The sequence below is a fragment of the Sus scrofa genome, chromosome 4, assembly GCF_054392235.1.
Source record: "Sus scrofa isolate SSC_HxYL_T2T_F1_AM1 chromosome 4, Sscrofa_HxYL_maternal_Yorkshire_Landrace_v2.0, whole genome shotgun sequence".
Taxonomy (NCBI): domain Eukaryota; kingdom Metazoa; phylum Chordata; class Mammalia; order Artiodactyla; family Suidae; genus Sus; species Sus scrofa.
This window is the reverse complement of record NC_139386.1, coordinates 68528452-68546380: the sequence shown is the minus strand read 5'-3', so window position 1 is coordinate 68546380 and position 17929 is coordinate 68528452. Positions and strand designations below refer to the sequence as shown.

At 41.5% G+C, this 17929-nt stretch overlaps 1 protein-coding gene across 28 annotated transcripts in view; it reads right to left on the bottom strand.

The window, feature by feature from the left end:
- EYA1 (EYA transcriptional coactivator and phosphatase 1) overlaps window positions 1–17929 on the bottom strand; it is a 357349-nt gene that overhangs the window by 123102 nt on the left and 216318 nt on the right. For 8 of the 28 annotated variants that reach the window (XM_021089240.2, XM_021089251.2, XM_021089244.2 and 5 more), the window contains 3 exons: window positions 8679–8748; window positions 8214–8359; window positions 3866–4003 (listed from right to left, as the gene is read on the bottom strand). In XM_021089240.2, the coding sequence (XP_020944899.1) occupies window positions 3866–4003; window positions 8214–8359; window positions 8679–8748 (354 nt within the window). Of the gene's footprint in view, window positions 1–3865; window positions 4004–8213; window positions 8360–8678; window positions 8749–10613; window positions 10722–17929 lie in introns of all 28 variants that reach the window. The other 20 variants (XM_021089241.2, XM_021089245.2, XM_085022131.1 and 17 more) reach the window with 9 other exon arrangements.

Here is a 17929-nt window from a genome sequence, read left to right as displayed (position 1 = left end):
TTCGATCCCTGTCCTGGGAACCTCCATATGCAGTGGGTAAGACCCTAAAAAGACAAAAGACCAAAAAGAAAAAATAAAGAAAGAAAGAAAAAAGAGTTATGTATGACTCAAAGAATGAGACGAAAAAAGAAAAGACACAGAATACAAGTCCCATTTCTTAAAAATTAGTGTTTGATTTTACCAACATAAGATTTGCTATTGACCTACCATAAAAGTTTCTAAATGGTTAAGGCGCTATTCCTCAGCTCATTGTGGATGGTAAGCTACTGGGGGCTCAGACTCAGGAGTCATACATGAAGCCAGGTCATCTCTCTGGACGGCACTTCACCTGTTTTCTGTTGACCTTTTTTTTTTTTTTTTTTTTTCCCTCTTTTTGGGGCATACCTGAGGCATATGAAGCTTCCCAGGCTAGGGGTCCAGTCAGAGCTGTAGCTACTGGCCTGCACCACAGCCACAGCAACATGGGATCCAAACCACGTCTACGACCTACATCAGAGCTCACGGCAAGACCAGATCCTTAACCCACTGAGCAAGGCCAGGGATCATACCCACATCCTCACGGATACTAGTTGGATTTGTTAACTGCTGAGCAACGATGGGAACTCCCTTCTTCTGACCTTTAGGAACCACTTCTCCTCAAGGAGACCTGGATGCTGGGAGGGAAACAGGACCCACCATGGCACCCTATTCATTTCCTTCATAACTCACCCAAGACCCCATAATTGCATTATTATCTGCTTGCCTACGGCCTCTCTCCTTGACACGAATGAAAGCTTTATGGCAAACAGACCTTGTTTGCCTTATGGTCCAGTTCATTACTAAAGCCTCAGACTCTCCAATTCTCTAATGACGCCTCTTCATCCCTTTTTGTTCTTTTTATCCCTTTATTCAACTGATATTCGGCACATGGAGAAACAGGTCTTCTCCCAGGGTAGCGTTCAAGTTTTAGAGTCAGGCAATCAGCAATAGCCTTCTAACAATAAAAACTATCTGTTGCAAGATAGCTTTAATTTTGTAGCCATCAAACATGTCGAAACTTTACAAGTCAGGCCTTTTGAAACCAAAGGAAAACCAAATATGAAAGGATTAGTGGACCTGGTCCCATAAAATTTTAGCTTCCTGCACAGGGGAAAAAGTTCTTAAAATGATAAACTGGAAATATGTCTATAAGACATTACTGAAGTTTAAGAAACATATTAGAAATAATAAGACAAAGATGAACACTGCCATGGAAGACAAGAAAAAATGATTTTTCTTCTCCATTTAAAAAAAATACAACAATGAAGTCTTGGACCTTCCAAAATGACAATTTTTAAAGTAAAATATTTATGTGTTCACTCTAATTCACATTCTTTCCTTGTATAAATATATAACGCATCCTCGAAAGAGTTTAAAATACTTTACCTGGCAATTCCACACTTAAATTTACTTGAGGGAAATAATTAAGGATGTGTATAAGATGTTTGCAGCATTGCTCTAGATGTCTAATAACAGGGGGCTTCGTTAAATATGATATGTCTACGAAATTATGCAACCATTAAAATGATGCTGTAGAATATAATTTATTGATGTGAAAGATGTTTATATTTGTTACTAAAAACAGCATGTTGCTAATTGTCCACCAACGGATAAAAGGACAAAGGAGATGTAATATATAGATACAATGGGATACTACCATAAAAGCCACAGAAAAGAATAAAATTTTGTCATTTGCAACAACATGCGTGGACCTAGAGGGTATTAAGCCAAGTGCAGTATGTCAGACAGAGGAAGACAAATACTATATGATATCATTTATACATGGAATCCAAAAAATAAGACAGGCCAGTAAATATAACAAGAAAGAAACACGGGTTCTCACTGTGGCTCAGCAGGTTAAGGACCCAACATTGTCTCTGTGAAGATGTGGGTTTGATCCCTGGCTTCAGTCAGTGGGTAAGCCCCAGCTGCAGCTCCAATTTGACTCCTGGCCTGGAAACTTCCATATGCTGCAAGTGTGGCTGTAAAAAGACAAGGAAAAAAAAAAAAAAAAAGAAAAGGAACAGGGAGTTCCCGTTGTGGCTCAGTGGTTAATGAAACCGACTAGCATCCATGAGGATGTGGGTTTGATCCCTGGCCTCACTCAGTGGGTTATGGATCTGGCGTTGCTGTGAGCTGTGGTGTAGGTCACAGACATGCTCAGATCCCTTGTTGCTGTGGTTTTGGCATAGGCTGGAGGCTACAGCTCTGATTCGACCCCTAGCCTGGGAACCTCCAGATGTTGCTAGTGTACCCCTAAAAGACAAAAAGACCAAAAAAAAAAAAAAAAAAAGGAACACACTCACAGATATAGAAAACAAACTAGTGGTTACCAGTGGGGACAGATAAGGGGGGAGGAACAAAATAGGAATAGAGGATTATAGGTACAAATTATTACGTATAAAATAAATAAGCTACAAGGATGTATTGTACAACACAGGGGATACAGCCAGTATTTTGTAGTAACTATAAATGAAACACAACATTTAAAAATTGTGAATCACTATGTTATACACCAATAACTTCTATAGTATTTACATCAATAAAAAATATTAAACCAATTTAAAATTTTCTTCAAAAAACAGTAGGTTGCAATACTACATTATACAATATAATCCCATAACTCATATCTAGAATATATATCAAAGTGATAACAAATATATAGGATATTTAATTATAATTATTTTTGTTTTGTATTTTCTAACATACTGGCAATAAACAAATTATTAAACAAATTTTTTTTTCTTGTTCAGCCTCCCCCATGGCATATGAAAGTTCCTGGGCTAAGGATGGCATCGAGCCAGAGCTGCAACCTACACTGTAATGCAGCAATGCCAGATCCTTAACCCACTGTGCCAGACCGGGGATCGGAGCAGTGCCTCCACAGAGACAAGCCGGATCTTGAACCCACTGTGCCACAGCAGGAATTCCAATAAATGAATATTTTTAATGTAATGAAGAATATGATAAAAGATAGAAAAAAGATTAAAAACTACAATAGGAACGTCTTCAGTCAAAAAGTAGTGATCAGTGATTTAATTCCACTATAGCTTGCTTGGCCCTATTAAGAGAACCAATGTGATTCATTAAACTGATTTGTCATAAAAACAAAATATTAAGAAAATACTTATGCGGGAACAATTTTCAAGCACTTGACAGGCACATCTGCATGATAATAATCTGCCAATGACAGTAGTGCCTATTCTTGCGACAGCTTTGACAACGAAAGCTTTCAGCTGTCACTCCATATGACTTGCACTTACCTTATGCTTTGTCTATAGTTTCAAAAGTCAGAACTCAAGGATGGGTCCTTGGAAAGCAGTATCTTAAAAGATAGCATCGAATGGCTGTCAAGCTGATCTCCTGGTCTTTGGCAGATCATTATGTCAACACATGCCACATACTCTATTGCTAGAGCATGATAATGAAAATGAAGACATCACAGTCCTTTTAGAAAGGCGGATCGGCCACACCAAGGGCCAGCGTTGTCAAGCATGTTATCACACCACAACCTCTTACATCACTGACTTTGCTTTTTTTCATTCTTTTTTTAATTGATAGAAGTGAAGGCAGAAAACTTCAACTTCGCAAAGCATTTTAGAGCTTTTTTTTTGGAAGAGAAGCTTAGGGATCATCCATTCTAACCCTTGGATGTTATAAATATGGAAATTTAGGTCTGGCGAGTAGGGGAGTAAGGAGTCAAACTTGAGCCAGGGATCTTGCCTCTAAGTCCAGTCCACTTTCACCACCTCATCCACTACTTACACAGAACATAGGGCTCCATTTTAGAAAGAAACTATTATCCAACAGGGTTAATGAAAAGAGCTAAGCCAGTGTGTATACAGACCTTGCATCTGGTAGCTGTATGGTGCCTGTCCAGGTTGAGGGGTACCAAAGCTTGTGCCATAGCTGAGAAATCCTGTCTGTCCAGGTGACTGAGACTGTGACAATCCACCTTCAGTCTTGATGCCTGCCCACAATGCACCTAAATCAGTTAGGGATAGCTTATCTATCTGTTCATATTCAAAAGCTGGTAAATATACAAAAACACACCCCCAACCATTCAGTCACAAACGTTTCCCAAAAGTCTCTCAACAACCAAGGGCATGGATGCTTAGAGCAAAATAGCCTTAACTATAACTTCAACTGAAGGAAAACAACCAGGCCAGGATTCTTAAGGATTTGAACGCCCATTCCCAGTGTTCCTTTTTGTTGTTTTGTTCTGAATTCCATTTTCTCTCACATTTAACTCCAGTGAATCATGTCTATATTTAGTTTTGTTGTTTTACAAAAGTTTAAGATCTCTATAGTCAAGAAATGGCCATCATTAAATGTGAACTAAATTATTCTAAATGTTGCAATGATGATTTAATGTCAGAATCAAAAAAAATTTTTTTAAGTGAATAGGAGTTCCCACTATAGCACAGTGGAAACGAATCGACTTGTATCCATGAGGATGCAGGTTTGATTCCCGGCCCCGCTCAGTGGGTTGGGGATGGGGCGTTGCCGTGAGCTGTAGTGTAGGCTTCAGATGTGGCTCAGATCCCGTGTTGCTATGGCTCTGGTGTAGGCCGGCAGATTCTACCCCTGGCCTGGGAACCTCCATATGCCATGGGTGTGGCCCTAAAAAGCAAAAATAGGAGTTCCTGTTGTGGCACACTGGAAACGAATCCGACTAGTATCCATGAGGATACAGGTTCGATACTTGGCCTCATTCAGAGTCTGGAATCGGGTGTTGCCTGGAGCTGTGGTGTAGGTCTAAGACACGCAGCACTACTGTGGCTGCGGCGTAGGCTCCAATTTGACCCCTAGCCTGGGAACTTGCATATGCCACAAGTGTGGCCTTAAAAAGCAAAAAAAAAAAAAAAAAAAAAAAAACAACAACAAAAAAAACAAAAATAAAACTTTTTAAAAATGTAATCAAGCAGCATCTCAAGCTTCACAGCATTTTTCCGCCAGTTTTTTTCTTTTTCTGCCACAAGCTGATTTTCCTACACAACTCATTTTGAGGTCAGAGGTAGCAATATTGGGCACAGAACTCAGTAACAAAGGGGGAAACCTCCCAAATATCCAGATCCTACCAGGAAGTAAGCACAAGGGAAGGAGAAGAGTAAAGAACTCAATCCTGCAGGACAGCACAGTGATCTATAAACAGCAGAGAGAGGTTGACCAGTAGGTCCCTTTTTATCCCCTGTACTTGTAAGTATTTATTCAAATATAATTGTTTTAAGTGTAACCTCAAGTACGCTTTCTTTTTATCATATCATAATATAAAAATAATGTATGTGCGGCCCCCACTACTTCCCAATCTGCCAGGCTGACATCCTAATTTCAGGGCTTGGGTTTGGCAATACTGTTTTACAGGGCTCAGCCCTGGATCATAATTAAAGACAGACATGAAAGTTAACAACTGTCCTTAATTCCCACAGAAGGAGGGGAGGAAAATTTCTGCCAAAGGAATTCACATTTTTGAATAATTTTACTTTGCACTTAAGATAAATAGTATCTTTGGGATCTAGAATACACAGTAGTCTCACTGTTTATTTCCATTTTAGGGGAATTTCATCAGCAGAGTGAAGTTAGGTAACTTTCCTAAGGCACTGGAAGAATCTGACTCTTGGCTGAGAGAGCCTATTCTAATTCCTGAAGTATCTCTGAATAACCTCATCATGGCTTTTCATTTAAGTCTTAACATAACCTCAGCATTTAAAAAATGTGACTTTCCCTGTACAGGCAATCCTGAACCAATGAATGACCCCCACTTATAAATGGCTGCTGGAAAAACAACTGCCCAAGACAGGTGGTTGAATGGCTCTAGAAACCCCCTTCCTCATCTGTGCTGTCACAATACAGATGTTCCTCCTCCTCTCTATATTGCTATAATGATCTGCTTCCAGTCTTCACCTGGACCACCTCTGTTTTTAGCCTGGAGGCTTAGGATGGGGAATCTTTGTGATCAGAACAGGTAAAGAAAAACAGGAAGAGGTAGAAAACGCCCACGGCGACATCTTTGGTGTCTCCATGGCTTCCACTCACTCATCCCACTGGCCGACTCCACGCAGATGCAGCGAGGAATGGAATGGCCTCTTCTTCCCCACCAACCTACTGGTCTTACTATGAAAAGTCTGGCCTATCTTTTCTCACTGGATCTAAGGAAAACATCAGGGGACACAAGTCCTTGGAGACAGTCTTCTAGGACCATCAGGATCTGAACAGTCAGCAGTTAGAAACCCTAAACTATGTGCTCTCCTTTCAGGAGCAAGCCATGGGGAGAAGACTGACATATTTTTCCATGCACTGACCCAAGAAAAAATAGAATGCCTGGCCAGAAGCACTGGGGGAATTTCCTTGTCATCAAGGCACAAAAAGAGAAAATGCTAAGGACTAAGAATTATTCCTAGGATATTTCTAAGCCTGGAAGGCTCTGGGGTCAAAGCCCTTTACACTGACCCTTACTCTCACTATCTCTGTAGTCCCCACCTACCACATGAAAATCCCCCTATTCATTCCTCGCCCTACTCATTCTGAGGCTAATCTCAGAACCTCTGCTCCCCTCACCCTACTGGAACAACTATTTCAGACAACAGGGACATCTGTTGATGGCTGAGATCTACAAGAGCCCTTAACCCACAGCCCAGAAGTTGGAAGAGGACCCAGCCCTGACTGAATGGGGAGGAGAGAGAAGAATGAGAGAGTTAAGGGAGCAGCAGCCGAGGCAGTTGCAGGAGGTACCTTTCTCCCACAGCATTGGTAGGTCTCCAGTGCTTGCGAATGGTTTGCACTGGAAAACACATTTCTACTTCAAATAATCAGCTTACAAATAAACATTGAGAACACACATATTCAGGTCTGCCTTAACTCACATTACAGAACTGAAGTGACACAATTTACATCAGGGAACCCTTTTCTTCTTTTAGCACAGAAATTGTTTAAAAGTAAATCACAGATAAATTTGGCCTATATTTAATATTATTTTGAGAAACTTGAATAAAAGTCATGAAAACGAAGGATAATTCTAGAAAGTCCTTTTTATGGCTGTTTTTAAAGTCTAGTGGTAAAGCACCTTACTAGATCACATTTCGTTGTGAGAGTTTTAAAATAAAACTAGAAAAGATGAGGTCCTAGATAAATTCCATTTTAACTTCTCTCTGTTTTATCAGAAATTTATACATGGTCAATTCGATCTGGGGTAAAGGCAGAGAACAAAAAAGCAAAAAAACAATTTAGCTCCTAATGATGAATGAAATGTTTAAAGAGCATTATGTCTTTCAATATACTGAAACGACAACTACACAACAACAGCAGAAGCAGAATTAGAATACTGATCACAAAATATTCTACCAGTCTTGGCTATTGGTTCTTGCTTCCAAACTTTCAAGTTGATCACTAGGTTTCACTTCTTTCTTAATAAAATGCCAATGATTCAAATTTTTCTATTCCAACAAGTTGCAATTTGCCTAAATTCACATTCAATGGAAGAGAAGGTATTTGAGAATCCTAAGGTATTTGAGATTTTTTTTTTTAAATTAAACTTTGAGGTTTTGCTAGACTTAGAAAATAATTTACAGGTATTGACTCTGTAACAACTGAATTAAATTATACCACGATAAGTATCATTTCCATGTGGGAGGGAACAAATAGGGATGTGAGCTTTTAGATGTCTCCTGATCGTCCTCTTGAAACTGCAGCCCAAGCTGTTATATATAGATCACTTTTCCTAATGGTTGATAATGCTGAAATTTGAAGACACTCCCCACCCCCCTCAAGTTGAGAACGAGGGTTTGCTGAATTCCACTTGTCCTTCTCTAATCACAGTGAGGCATCTGATAAATAGGAAATGAATCTTTACCCCAAAAGACTTCATTCACAGAAGTTTTATCAGAAATATGCACCAAAATACTTTGGATTCCAGAGCCAAACGCTCAAATGGCAAATGAAGAATGGAGATATAAATGGAAAAAAAAAAAATGAGACCAAGAAGGCATGCGAACCAGGCTATTTGCCACCTCTGACCTCAAGAGAAGTATTCCCCAGTTCTTAAGGCTCATTAGAAACAATGCTATTAAGAATTTAGGCTATAACCCTTCGTAAAATAGCCCAAGAGGACCGTCTCTAAGTGTCACCTCTGTGAAACTTTCGCATGTCCAGGTTTGCCCACTAGATAGTGTCACTGCTCAGGCAGCAGGATTACTCACCGTAGGAGGAAATTCCATAGGGCTGTCCCGGCTGTGGGTATGTGGCATATGCTGTAGCTTGTTGCATTCCTGTGGTAAACTGTGTTTGCCCATATGCAGCCATAGTTTGTGAGGAAGGGGTAGGGAGAATATGTGGGTATGGTCTGCTATTTGTCAGAAATGACAGAAAATAGAAAGCCCATGCATTAGATGGAAACATGCAAGGTAACGGATTAACAACCATATCACAAATTCCAGTTAAAGACTGTAGCTTCAAGTCTAACTCTCAAGTATAATACACAAACAACTGAACTCCTTCAGTGCCCCTCCTAGGGGACGTGCCAAATAAATTTGCTTAAATAGATTGAAGTCTCCGTGAAACACACTTAAATTCAGATGTAACACCTGGGCACCAAACATGACTTGAAATAAGATAAAAGACTACTCGGAAAAGTTATTTATTGATTAAGAGAAAATACATCTTACTTGGAAGGATAAATCTGTGGTGGGGAGAATTGGTGACTTGGTCTTGGGCTGAAGCTACTGCTCCCAATGGCTGGAAAAAAAAAAAAAAGAATGCACATTATCAAAGCAAAAGACAGAATATGTACAAAGCATTGATAAAGTATGAACTATAGGCTGACCACATGGAATTGCAGACTTTTTTAACCTAAAGAAATGGCAATTTCATAAGTCAACCTGGTAGAAAGTTAAACTATACTAAGGAAACTAAAGGAACCAAATAAATGATTTGAATTTTATTTCTTAATATTTTTATTTGTTTATGGCCACACCCATTGCATATGGAAGTTCCCAGGCTGGGAATCGAACCTGTGACTCAGCAGTGTCCCGAGCCACTGCAGACAATGCTGGATCCTTAACCTGCGACACCACAGTGGGAACTCCAAAATGCTTCTAATGTGAAATCAGCTCTTAGAAAACAGAGTCAGAATCTTCTAAAATACCTGTCCGTGTTCCCTGATGATCTTTACCGTGGCAATACTTGAAGAATACAGAAAGTTTGGGCTACGATTTGGAAAGACACCCTGAAAAGGGGGATGAAGTTGAATTGCCAGGTGGGGCATGAACAGAAGGTCATCTGGTCTATTGTTTGTATTCAAGGGGACACATGGCCCTGAGACTGTGTCACCAAGAGACGCGGGCTAATCTCTCAGCAGAGTGGAAAGAAGAGAGATCCTCATTTGCCTGCATTGATTCAGCAACATTTGTTTCATTGTTTGTTTTTTTAAATAAAAACACCCTCCTATAACTATCATAAATTTCCCAGGTTGCAAACTAAGCCTGTTTTTTTTTCTTGTGTGGAGGTGGATTTCCTCTGCCTTTCAGTTATATACGCTTAACTTCAGGGTTCCAGTGAAAAAGTTTTCTTTTTTTGTCCTTAAGAGATTATTTAAGCATTTAAGCAAAATTTCATTTCTTTTTAAGCACAAATACTTGATTCAATATATCGCAGAAATACAATAACCTCCCCTATCAAATATGCTTTTATCTTCATTTTGAACTAAAGAATCAAGAACTCATTTTCTTTTTTGCCAACAGAAGATCTTAACATGGTACTTCTCGGCTTCATTCATTGCAAATACAGGCTATACATTAAAGTACATAAACAGCTATACAATTTATATACATACACACATTTACATATATACACTTACCATATACATACACATTTACATAAACATATAGACACATATGTATGGATATACAGAGGCACATATTTATATTTATTTCCCCTTTCCCCTTAAACTCCTCCTATTCTTTTCCTGGCTAAGATGCAAATGCTTTGGGTACAATTATTATAAGACGTAATATGTTTTTTCTTCTTCCACTAATAATCAGTGTCTTCAGAGGCTCTAATTATATATTCATTCTATTCGACATTAAAACCCCTCATAAGCTTCCATGCACTCCAAGTTTTATACATTTTCATGATGTGAAAAATGTGCTTCTCGAATGCAGTTTTCTAGCTTGTGTTTGGGAGAACGGTGCCAGATTTGGGCTAGAATCTCAAAATCTATGACTAGTCGCGTCCCAGTACAGCAAAGAGGCCTAACCCAGCAATAGGAAAATAGACAGAGATCACTGTTATTCTTGGGAGCTGCCAGACTTGGACCTCTGGCCTTTGGTCTGGCAGAGCTGGAGGCCACATTCACAAGAGAGGGCAGGCCAGCTCAGCGGGTGTCCCCCTCTCTTGGCACATGTTGGGTCACTGCTCTGTTCCAGGCATTGAACTCAATGCTGCAGATGCAAACATGCGAAAAAGACAAGTCTGGTCTGTCCCATGTGGGGAGGCTGAGACACAAAAAGCTGGGTGTGTGGGGGGAGGATGAGTTAAATACTGCAATTTACAGAAGGGAGGGATTCGTGAGAGACGCCTGGACCACAGGCACTGCCACTTACCCCGGGGTCATCTGCAGCCACAGCCTTTTCCAAGTCTGGAAAGAGCCCCAGGGCAGAGTAGATTTATCCAGCAGAGTTGCTTGGGGGTACTCTCTTCCCTGGATAATCCTACTTAGAAATTTGTAAAAAATGAAAGTACAACACAGTATCAAAAACCCCCAAAGGCATCTGTGAAAGCCACCAAAATCATTTATTCATCTCTAGCTCCATCCCTGTGTTTTTCAAAATGTGGGTCACGACCCATGAAAAGATCATAAACTCGACCAAATAGGTTCCACTCAGCCATTTTGTTTGCAAACAAATAGAAAAAGAATAGAAGATATCAGGGTTCTTATACAGCATAAGGTAGGCTCTATGAAGCTTTGATTTAGGTTCTATGCATCACATATGTGTCTATGTGAAGAAAGATTTGAGAGGCCGCAGAGTGTGGTAATATGAGCATGGGTTCTAGAATCAGAATTTTTTTTTCAATGGCCACACCTGTTCCTGATACAAGTTCCCAGGCCAGGGGTTGAATTGGAGCTGGAGCCAACAGCCTATGCCACAGCCACAGCAATGCTGGATTGGAGCTGCCTCTGCCACTGACACCACAGCTCATGGCAATGCCAGATCCTTAACCCACTGAACGAGACCAGGGATTAAACCCACATCCTCATGGACACTATGTCAGTTTCTTAACCTGAGCCACAATGGGAACTCCCTGAATCAGAATTTAATTTCAGCTCAGATTCAAGATCCAACTCTTCTAAGGCTTATTTGATCTCTCTAAGCCTTGCTCTGTTTTCATGTAAAATGATGGTGATAATACATCTTACACCTCATAGGATTATTGTGAGAACAAAATGAATCAATGACATAGAGTGTCTGTGTAAGAAATGTTTGTTATCTATGACTCCCAGACTCCACTATCGTTGCCCCACATTTGCCCTTCCTTCCATACTTTTAATTCCACTCCATGGACAAGCCTCATGACATCTATCCAGCAAAATGCTTAAAAACAGGACTCTTTGGAGTTCCCATTGTGGCACAGTGGAAATGAATCCTACTAGAACCCATGAGGAGGAAGGTTCGATCCCTAGCCTAGCTCTGTGGGTTGCGGGTCTGGTGTTGCTGAGAGCTGTGGTGTAGGTTGCAGATGCAGCTTGGATCCCATGTTGCTGTGGCTGTGGCTGTGGCTGGCAGCTGTAGCTCTGATTTGACCCCTAGCCTGGGACCTTCCAGCAGAAAACAAAACAAACAGGACTCCTTGTCCTCATTGTACATATGGGGATAGAAATTAAGTAACACATCCAAGCAAATAAGCAGGAAAGCTGGGATTTGAATCCATATCTGCCTACTCTTTACAACTAAACATGATCTCCTGACCCCTTCATAGAAACCAGAAACCTCAGAATCATCTTTTTTCCCTATCTTATTATATGACTCTTGAGCCACCCATCTCCAATCCAGGAATGCCTGTTCAGCCATCCTGCCCTCTCCATCCCTGCCCTCCCATCCCAGGGGAGATCCTAAGTACATCTCACCTGGACTAGAGCAACAGCCATCTAGCTACTTGCCCCGCATCCCAGCCACCACCCTCTGACTATCGCTTTGCCACCACCATGATCTTTCTGACTTGGAAACATCTTCACATCCACTTTCCAGCTCACGATCTCTCCACTATACTCACATTATCCCCAGAAAAATATTCCAAGCTCTTTGGCAGAGTATACACAGATATGAAGTATCCAAAGCCTCCATCTCTCCTGGGTTTAGAGTCACGTAGCATCCTTGGACCTGAAGACTAACTGTGTATGCCATGCATTTTCCTGTCTGTCTTCCTGTCTGTTTCCTTCCTTTTTTTTTTTTTTTTTTTTTTGCCATTTCTTGGGCCGCTCCCATGGCATATGGAGGTTCCCAGGCTAGGGGTCCAATCGGAGCTGCAGCCACCGGCCTACGCCACAGCCACAGCAATGCAGGATCCAAGCCATGTCTGTGGCCTATACCACAGCTCACAGCAACGCCACATCCTTAATCCACTGAGCGAGGCCAGGGATCGAACCCGCATCCCCATGGATGCTAGTTGGGTTCGCTAACTGCTGAGCTATGGTGGGAACTCTTGTCTTGGTTATTTTTCATACCAGACCGTACTGCCTTGTAATGCTCTCCTCTGCCTGTTAAACACTGACTCCTCCATTAGGACTCAAACATCATTTTCTGTTTAGATAACATCTTCCTTCTCCTTACTTCCTTAGAATGCAGTAAACACTGGCAATGTGGTGCTTCTCACACTGCATGATGGCCAACATATGCACTGGCCAGATGTTAGTCTCTTCTGCTACCCACGAGCTTCTGGGGCCAAGGACCTACTACTCTTCTTTGTTTCTCTGGCACCTGTTAGGGCCTGGCATATGTTAAGTAATCAATAAACAATATTTGTTTAATGAGAATGTGAGGTTTACCCAATCAGCAAAGGAGATTTTTTTAAACCATAATGACTTGAAGATTGATTATATTAAGTTGTTTACAAACATACATAAGAAGCCTGAGCTCTAGCAACAGAAATCAGACTGAATAGGACTCCTTATTACAGAGATGTGAATAAGAACCCATGATGCCGCCCGAGTGTCTGCTGCTACTTTCCTAACTGTACACCTAAAATCACTGAATATGTGATGCCACATAGTAAGTCATAGCTCCAGGGGTTTTGCTAAATCCTGTGACCTCTGTGTGGCCTAAAGTCAAGAATCTTCCACCTTGGAGCTCCTGTTGCGGCTCCGTGAGTTAAGAACCCCGCATAGCGTCTGTGCAGATGCAGGTTCAATCCCTGGCCTCACTCGGTGGGTTAAAGATTTGGCACTGCCACAAGCTGCGGCTCAGATCTGGTGTCGCCATGACTGTGGTGTAGGCTGGCAGCTGCAGCTCCATTTTGACTCCTGGCTTGGGAACTTCATGTGCTGCAGGTGTGGCCACAAAGAAAAAATTAAAATAAAAAAAAATGTTTAAAGAATCTTTCAGCTTTTACTTTTTTTTTAAAGTTGCCTAAAACACCTTTACCTTTTTAAATACTAATCAAAGAATGCAGATTAATTCCATGAGACCAGAATAACCTAAGGCAGAAAACAATGTCCCGGAGTTCCTGTCGTGGCGCAGCTGAAATGAATTCGACTGGGAACCATGAGGTCATATCACAACCTCAACACCTCACCCTCAACACCAAGTCTCATTATCCTATGTTCTTTCTCTGTCTCTCTTTAAACTTACGTGTGAGAAGTAGGAGAAAGGTTGAATGAGAGGAAACAAGGATGCTAAAACTCTACATAACACGAAAAAAAAATACTAAAACACTAAAAAATACTGAAACAGTGTTGTCCACACATCCCCAGGGCTCTGGCAGGTGTGTTTTGGCATTTACTAATGGTCAAGAGATCCATTTTATTTACCTTGAGAAATGGCCTGGGGACATTCTTTTTTCTTTCTTTCTTTTTGTCTTTTGAACTTTTAGGGCTATACTCGCAGCATATGGAGGTTCTCAGGCTAGGGGTCTAATCGGAGCTGTAGCCACCAGCCTACGCCAGAGCCACAGCAGCACTAGATCCAAGCCGCATCTGGGACCTACACCACTGTTCACGGCAACACCGGATCCTTAACCCACTGAGCAAGGCCTGGGATCGACACAGTCCTCTTCCTTCTGAACCAGGCAATGCGGGCCCCCTGCTCCTCACCTTCTCCCCACTCTTCTCCTGCAGAGAATTCTCCGTGCAGCAAAGAGGGACCTCTTAAAAATTAGATCGTATCACAACCCTCCACCTCACCCTCAACACCAAGTCCCATCATCCTATCTTCTCTCTCTCTCTCTCTCTTTTTTTCTCTTCCCTTCCCTCCTCTTCCTTCCCTCTCCCTTTCCATTCCCCACCTCCCTCCCTTTCATGAGCAAAGATGCAAAAACCATGGCTGAAGAGGCTATGAATAGGAATTCAGGTTTATAAGAGAAAGAGGATGCAGGAGAAAGCTATTTCCAAGAAGCAGCTCCACCATGGTCTTTTCCTCTGTGCTCACCATTCCTAAGTCCCTCTCCATGAAAGCTTAATAATTAACATCCCCATGCTGTACAGCAGGAAAAAAATAAAATAAAATAAAAATTAATATCCCATATATTCTGGGCATCCTAAGGAAATAGAAGGGATAAAGAAGAAAGGGGGTCATCCTGACATTGGTCATGGCTATCCCCACCCTTGTCCTTCAGGGAACATATACGCAAGGGAATACTACTCAACCATAAAAAGAACAAAATAGCGCCATTTGTAGCAACTCCAATGGAACTAGAGACTCTCATACTAAGTGAAGTAAGTCAAAAAGAGAAGGACAAATACCATGTGGTATCACTTATATCTGGAACATAATATACGGCACAATTATGAATCTTTCTACAGAAAAGAAACAAACTCATGGACATAGAAAACAGACGTGGTTGCCAAGGGGGCGCGGAAAGAGTGGGATGGACTGGGAGTCTGGAGTTAGTAGATGCAAACTCTTGCATTTGGAGGGGATAAGCAATGAGATCCTGCTGTACAGCACAGGGAACTTTATCTAGTCACTTGTGTTGGTACATGATGGGGGATAATGTGAGAAAAAGAATGTGTGTGTGTATATATATACATATATATATATATTCACTTTGCTGTACAGCAGAAATTGACAGAATATTATAAATCAACTATAATTAAAAAAAACATAACAACCTTGTATCTTTCAATTTAGCCACATGCCTTGGAAAATCAACCCCTTTCCACCAGTCTCCCCACACCAGGATATGTGGTGATTGCCCTGGAAAAGAGTGAGCCTCACCATGCTCCTTAATGGTAGAAGATGGTAGAAGAACATGCTCTTTTTCAGAATTTTCACTTATTACCACCTCATCCAATCCATTAAGACATGCAGGACCCCTGACATCCTTAACACCTCTCAATTTATTATCCCCTCCCTTCACCTTCTTCCTAACCTCTCCTAGATGTTTCTTCCAAACCACTGTTTTTCTGCTCTCCCAGGAAACTCTGTCTTCTCTGAGGTTCATGATGACTCTTTAACACTTTGATGAATGACCTGCCTCCTAAGCACTGCCTTGCATTTATCGAACACTTGAATATTTGATGGTGGCCCCTGCCACATCCCAACATCATCTCGGGCCATGCTTCTAACACTTTTCTCCTGTCTCCACCTCAGTTCTGGCCTTCTATGTCAACCATCAAGCTCAAGACCACATCCTGGACCTCTGTCTCCATTCCAGTCTCACACCACAACAACACAGCCTGGCTCACTGTTTATTTACAAATATGTACCGACCACTGCCCATGAGCTCCATTCCATGAGGGTCACTGGGATGGTAAGTATGACCAAGACAAACAGAATCTCTGCTCTCACAGGGCTACAGCTTAGCAGGAGGAACACCAAGGCATAATAATTTGCAAAAGAGTGACGAAGGCTGGGGAAAGGAAGCATAAAGAACCAACTCCAGAAACATGGGGTAGGAGGCCTTGCTGAGTTCTGAGATTAAGGGAGGAACATGCTCTTTTTTCCGAATTTTCATTCCTTTATTCCCATCTCATCTGTTGTCCAATCTATCAAGACACGCAGGACCTCTGACATCCTTAACTTCTCTCAATTTATTCCCTTCCTTCACTTTCTTCCTACCCAATAGTTACTTTAAACTAGTCTTTTATTGATACCCTCAGTTTGCTTCTCTTCATATTCTTCCACACCCTACCCAGAAAATCCTCAACCCTGGATCAAGATAAATGTCTTCTGACCTGGGCAGCTAAGCTCTTATAGAAAAAAACCTGCTCTACCAGAGAGTTTCTACGTTCATTAGTTTAATTTCTATTTGGACCTTTAGCTCTATTATTGTCCTTCCTTCATATTTTGAAGCTGCTTCAAGCTTCCTAGTTTCTCACAGCATCTATTTCATTCTTCTCCATCTCTTCAAGCTCATAAGACTCTCACACTGAGTCACCGCAGAGGAAAAAGTAGAAGCCATCATTCACTAATCCATTCATATACTGATGAACCCATCTAGTAAACATCTGAGTGCCTAACACATGCCAGGCACTTTTTCAGGTGCCAGGGATATCTACTGTCTCAAGCTTACATTTCTGGGGGTGACAGACCAGCAGTGAACCTAACACACAAGTGAATGACACCATTTGCAAAATGTTCTAAGTGTTACTGAGTGGGCAGGGCCTCAGCACATTCGTTACCCAGACTGGAAGTCTATAGAGAGGATTTTGTACCACTAAGGTGGTCAGGGCGGGCCTCCCTGAGAAGTGGGATGTGAAGGTGGTGAGGGAGACAGGTAGGTGGCAGGTGTATAGGGAAATGTTCCTGGCAGAGGGACAGCCCCTACAGAGGCCCTGATTAGAGGAATGACAGAAATCAAGGGAGGCAGGCAAGAAGGTCTGATGGGGCTTGCAGGCTCATTGTAATGACAGAGATGAATGGGTTCCAACAGAGGAATCAGGCAGGAATTCCACCAATGCACCCCCTCTTCCTCCATTTCAAACTCATCTGCCTCACTTCTCAATACTCTTCCCTAGAAAAGTGATTCTTGTTCTACACTGATCACCTTCTGTTTTGAATTTAAGCCATCCCTGTCCCATCAGGGCCCTCTCTCCATCAGTAACTTCCATTGTGCCTATACCTTTCACCCCTGCCTCTGTCAAGTGTGTGTTGGCAGCCCAAACCACCCTGACCTTCTCAATGCCAACGCCAACCCTCTAGCCTTCTAATAGATGACTTCATCTTCTCCTTTTACCACTCATGGATTTGAAAGACATTTTTCTTGTGCCTGTCTCCACTTCCTCACCCTATTCATCAAGTCATCCACCCACTCAATAAACTTTATGAGTGCATACTATGTGCTAGGAGCTATGTTGGATTCACAGAAGGAAGGCACACGTGCCACTGGGTACAAGGGGAAACGAAGACCGTTTGTCCACTGAAACAGCTATCGGTTGAGTGCACTCATGCTTCTCATCTTTTACTTTCTTATTTGGAAATGATTTGACAATTGCAGACAAGGTGCACAAATAGTAGAAAAACTTCCCAGATGTCCATCACCCAAATTCCCCAAATGATAACATTTTATGAGATTAGCTTCATCCTTTAGTCTCTTTCTGTCTCTATATGTGCATACATAGGCACATGTACCCCTCCCATTTTTTTTTTTTTTGGAGTTGCAGATATGATGCCCTTTTACTCATAAATACTTCAGAGTATATTTCTTAAAAACAAGAAAATTCTTCCCCACAGTACTGTGATAAAAAAAATCAGGAAGAAAATGA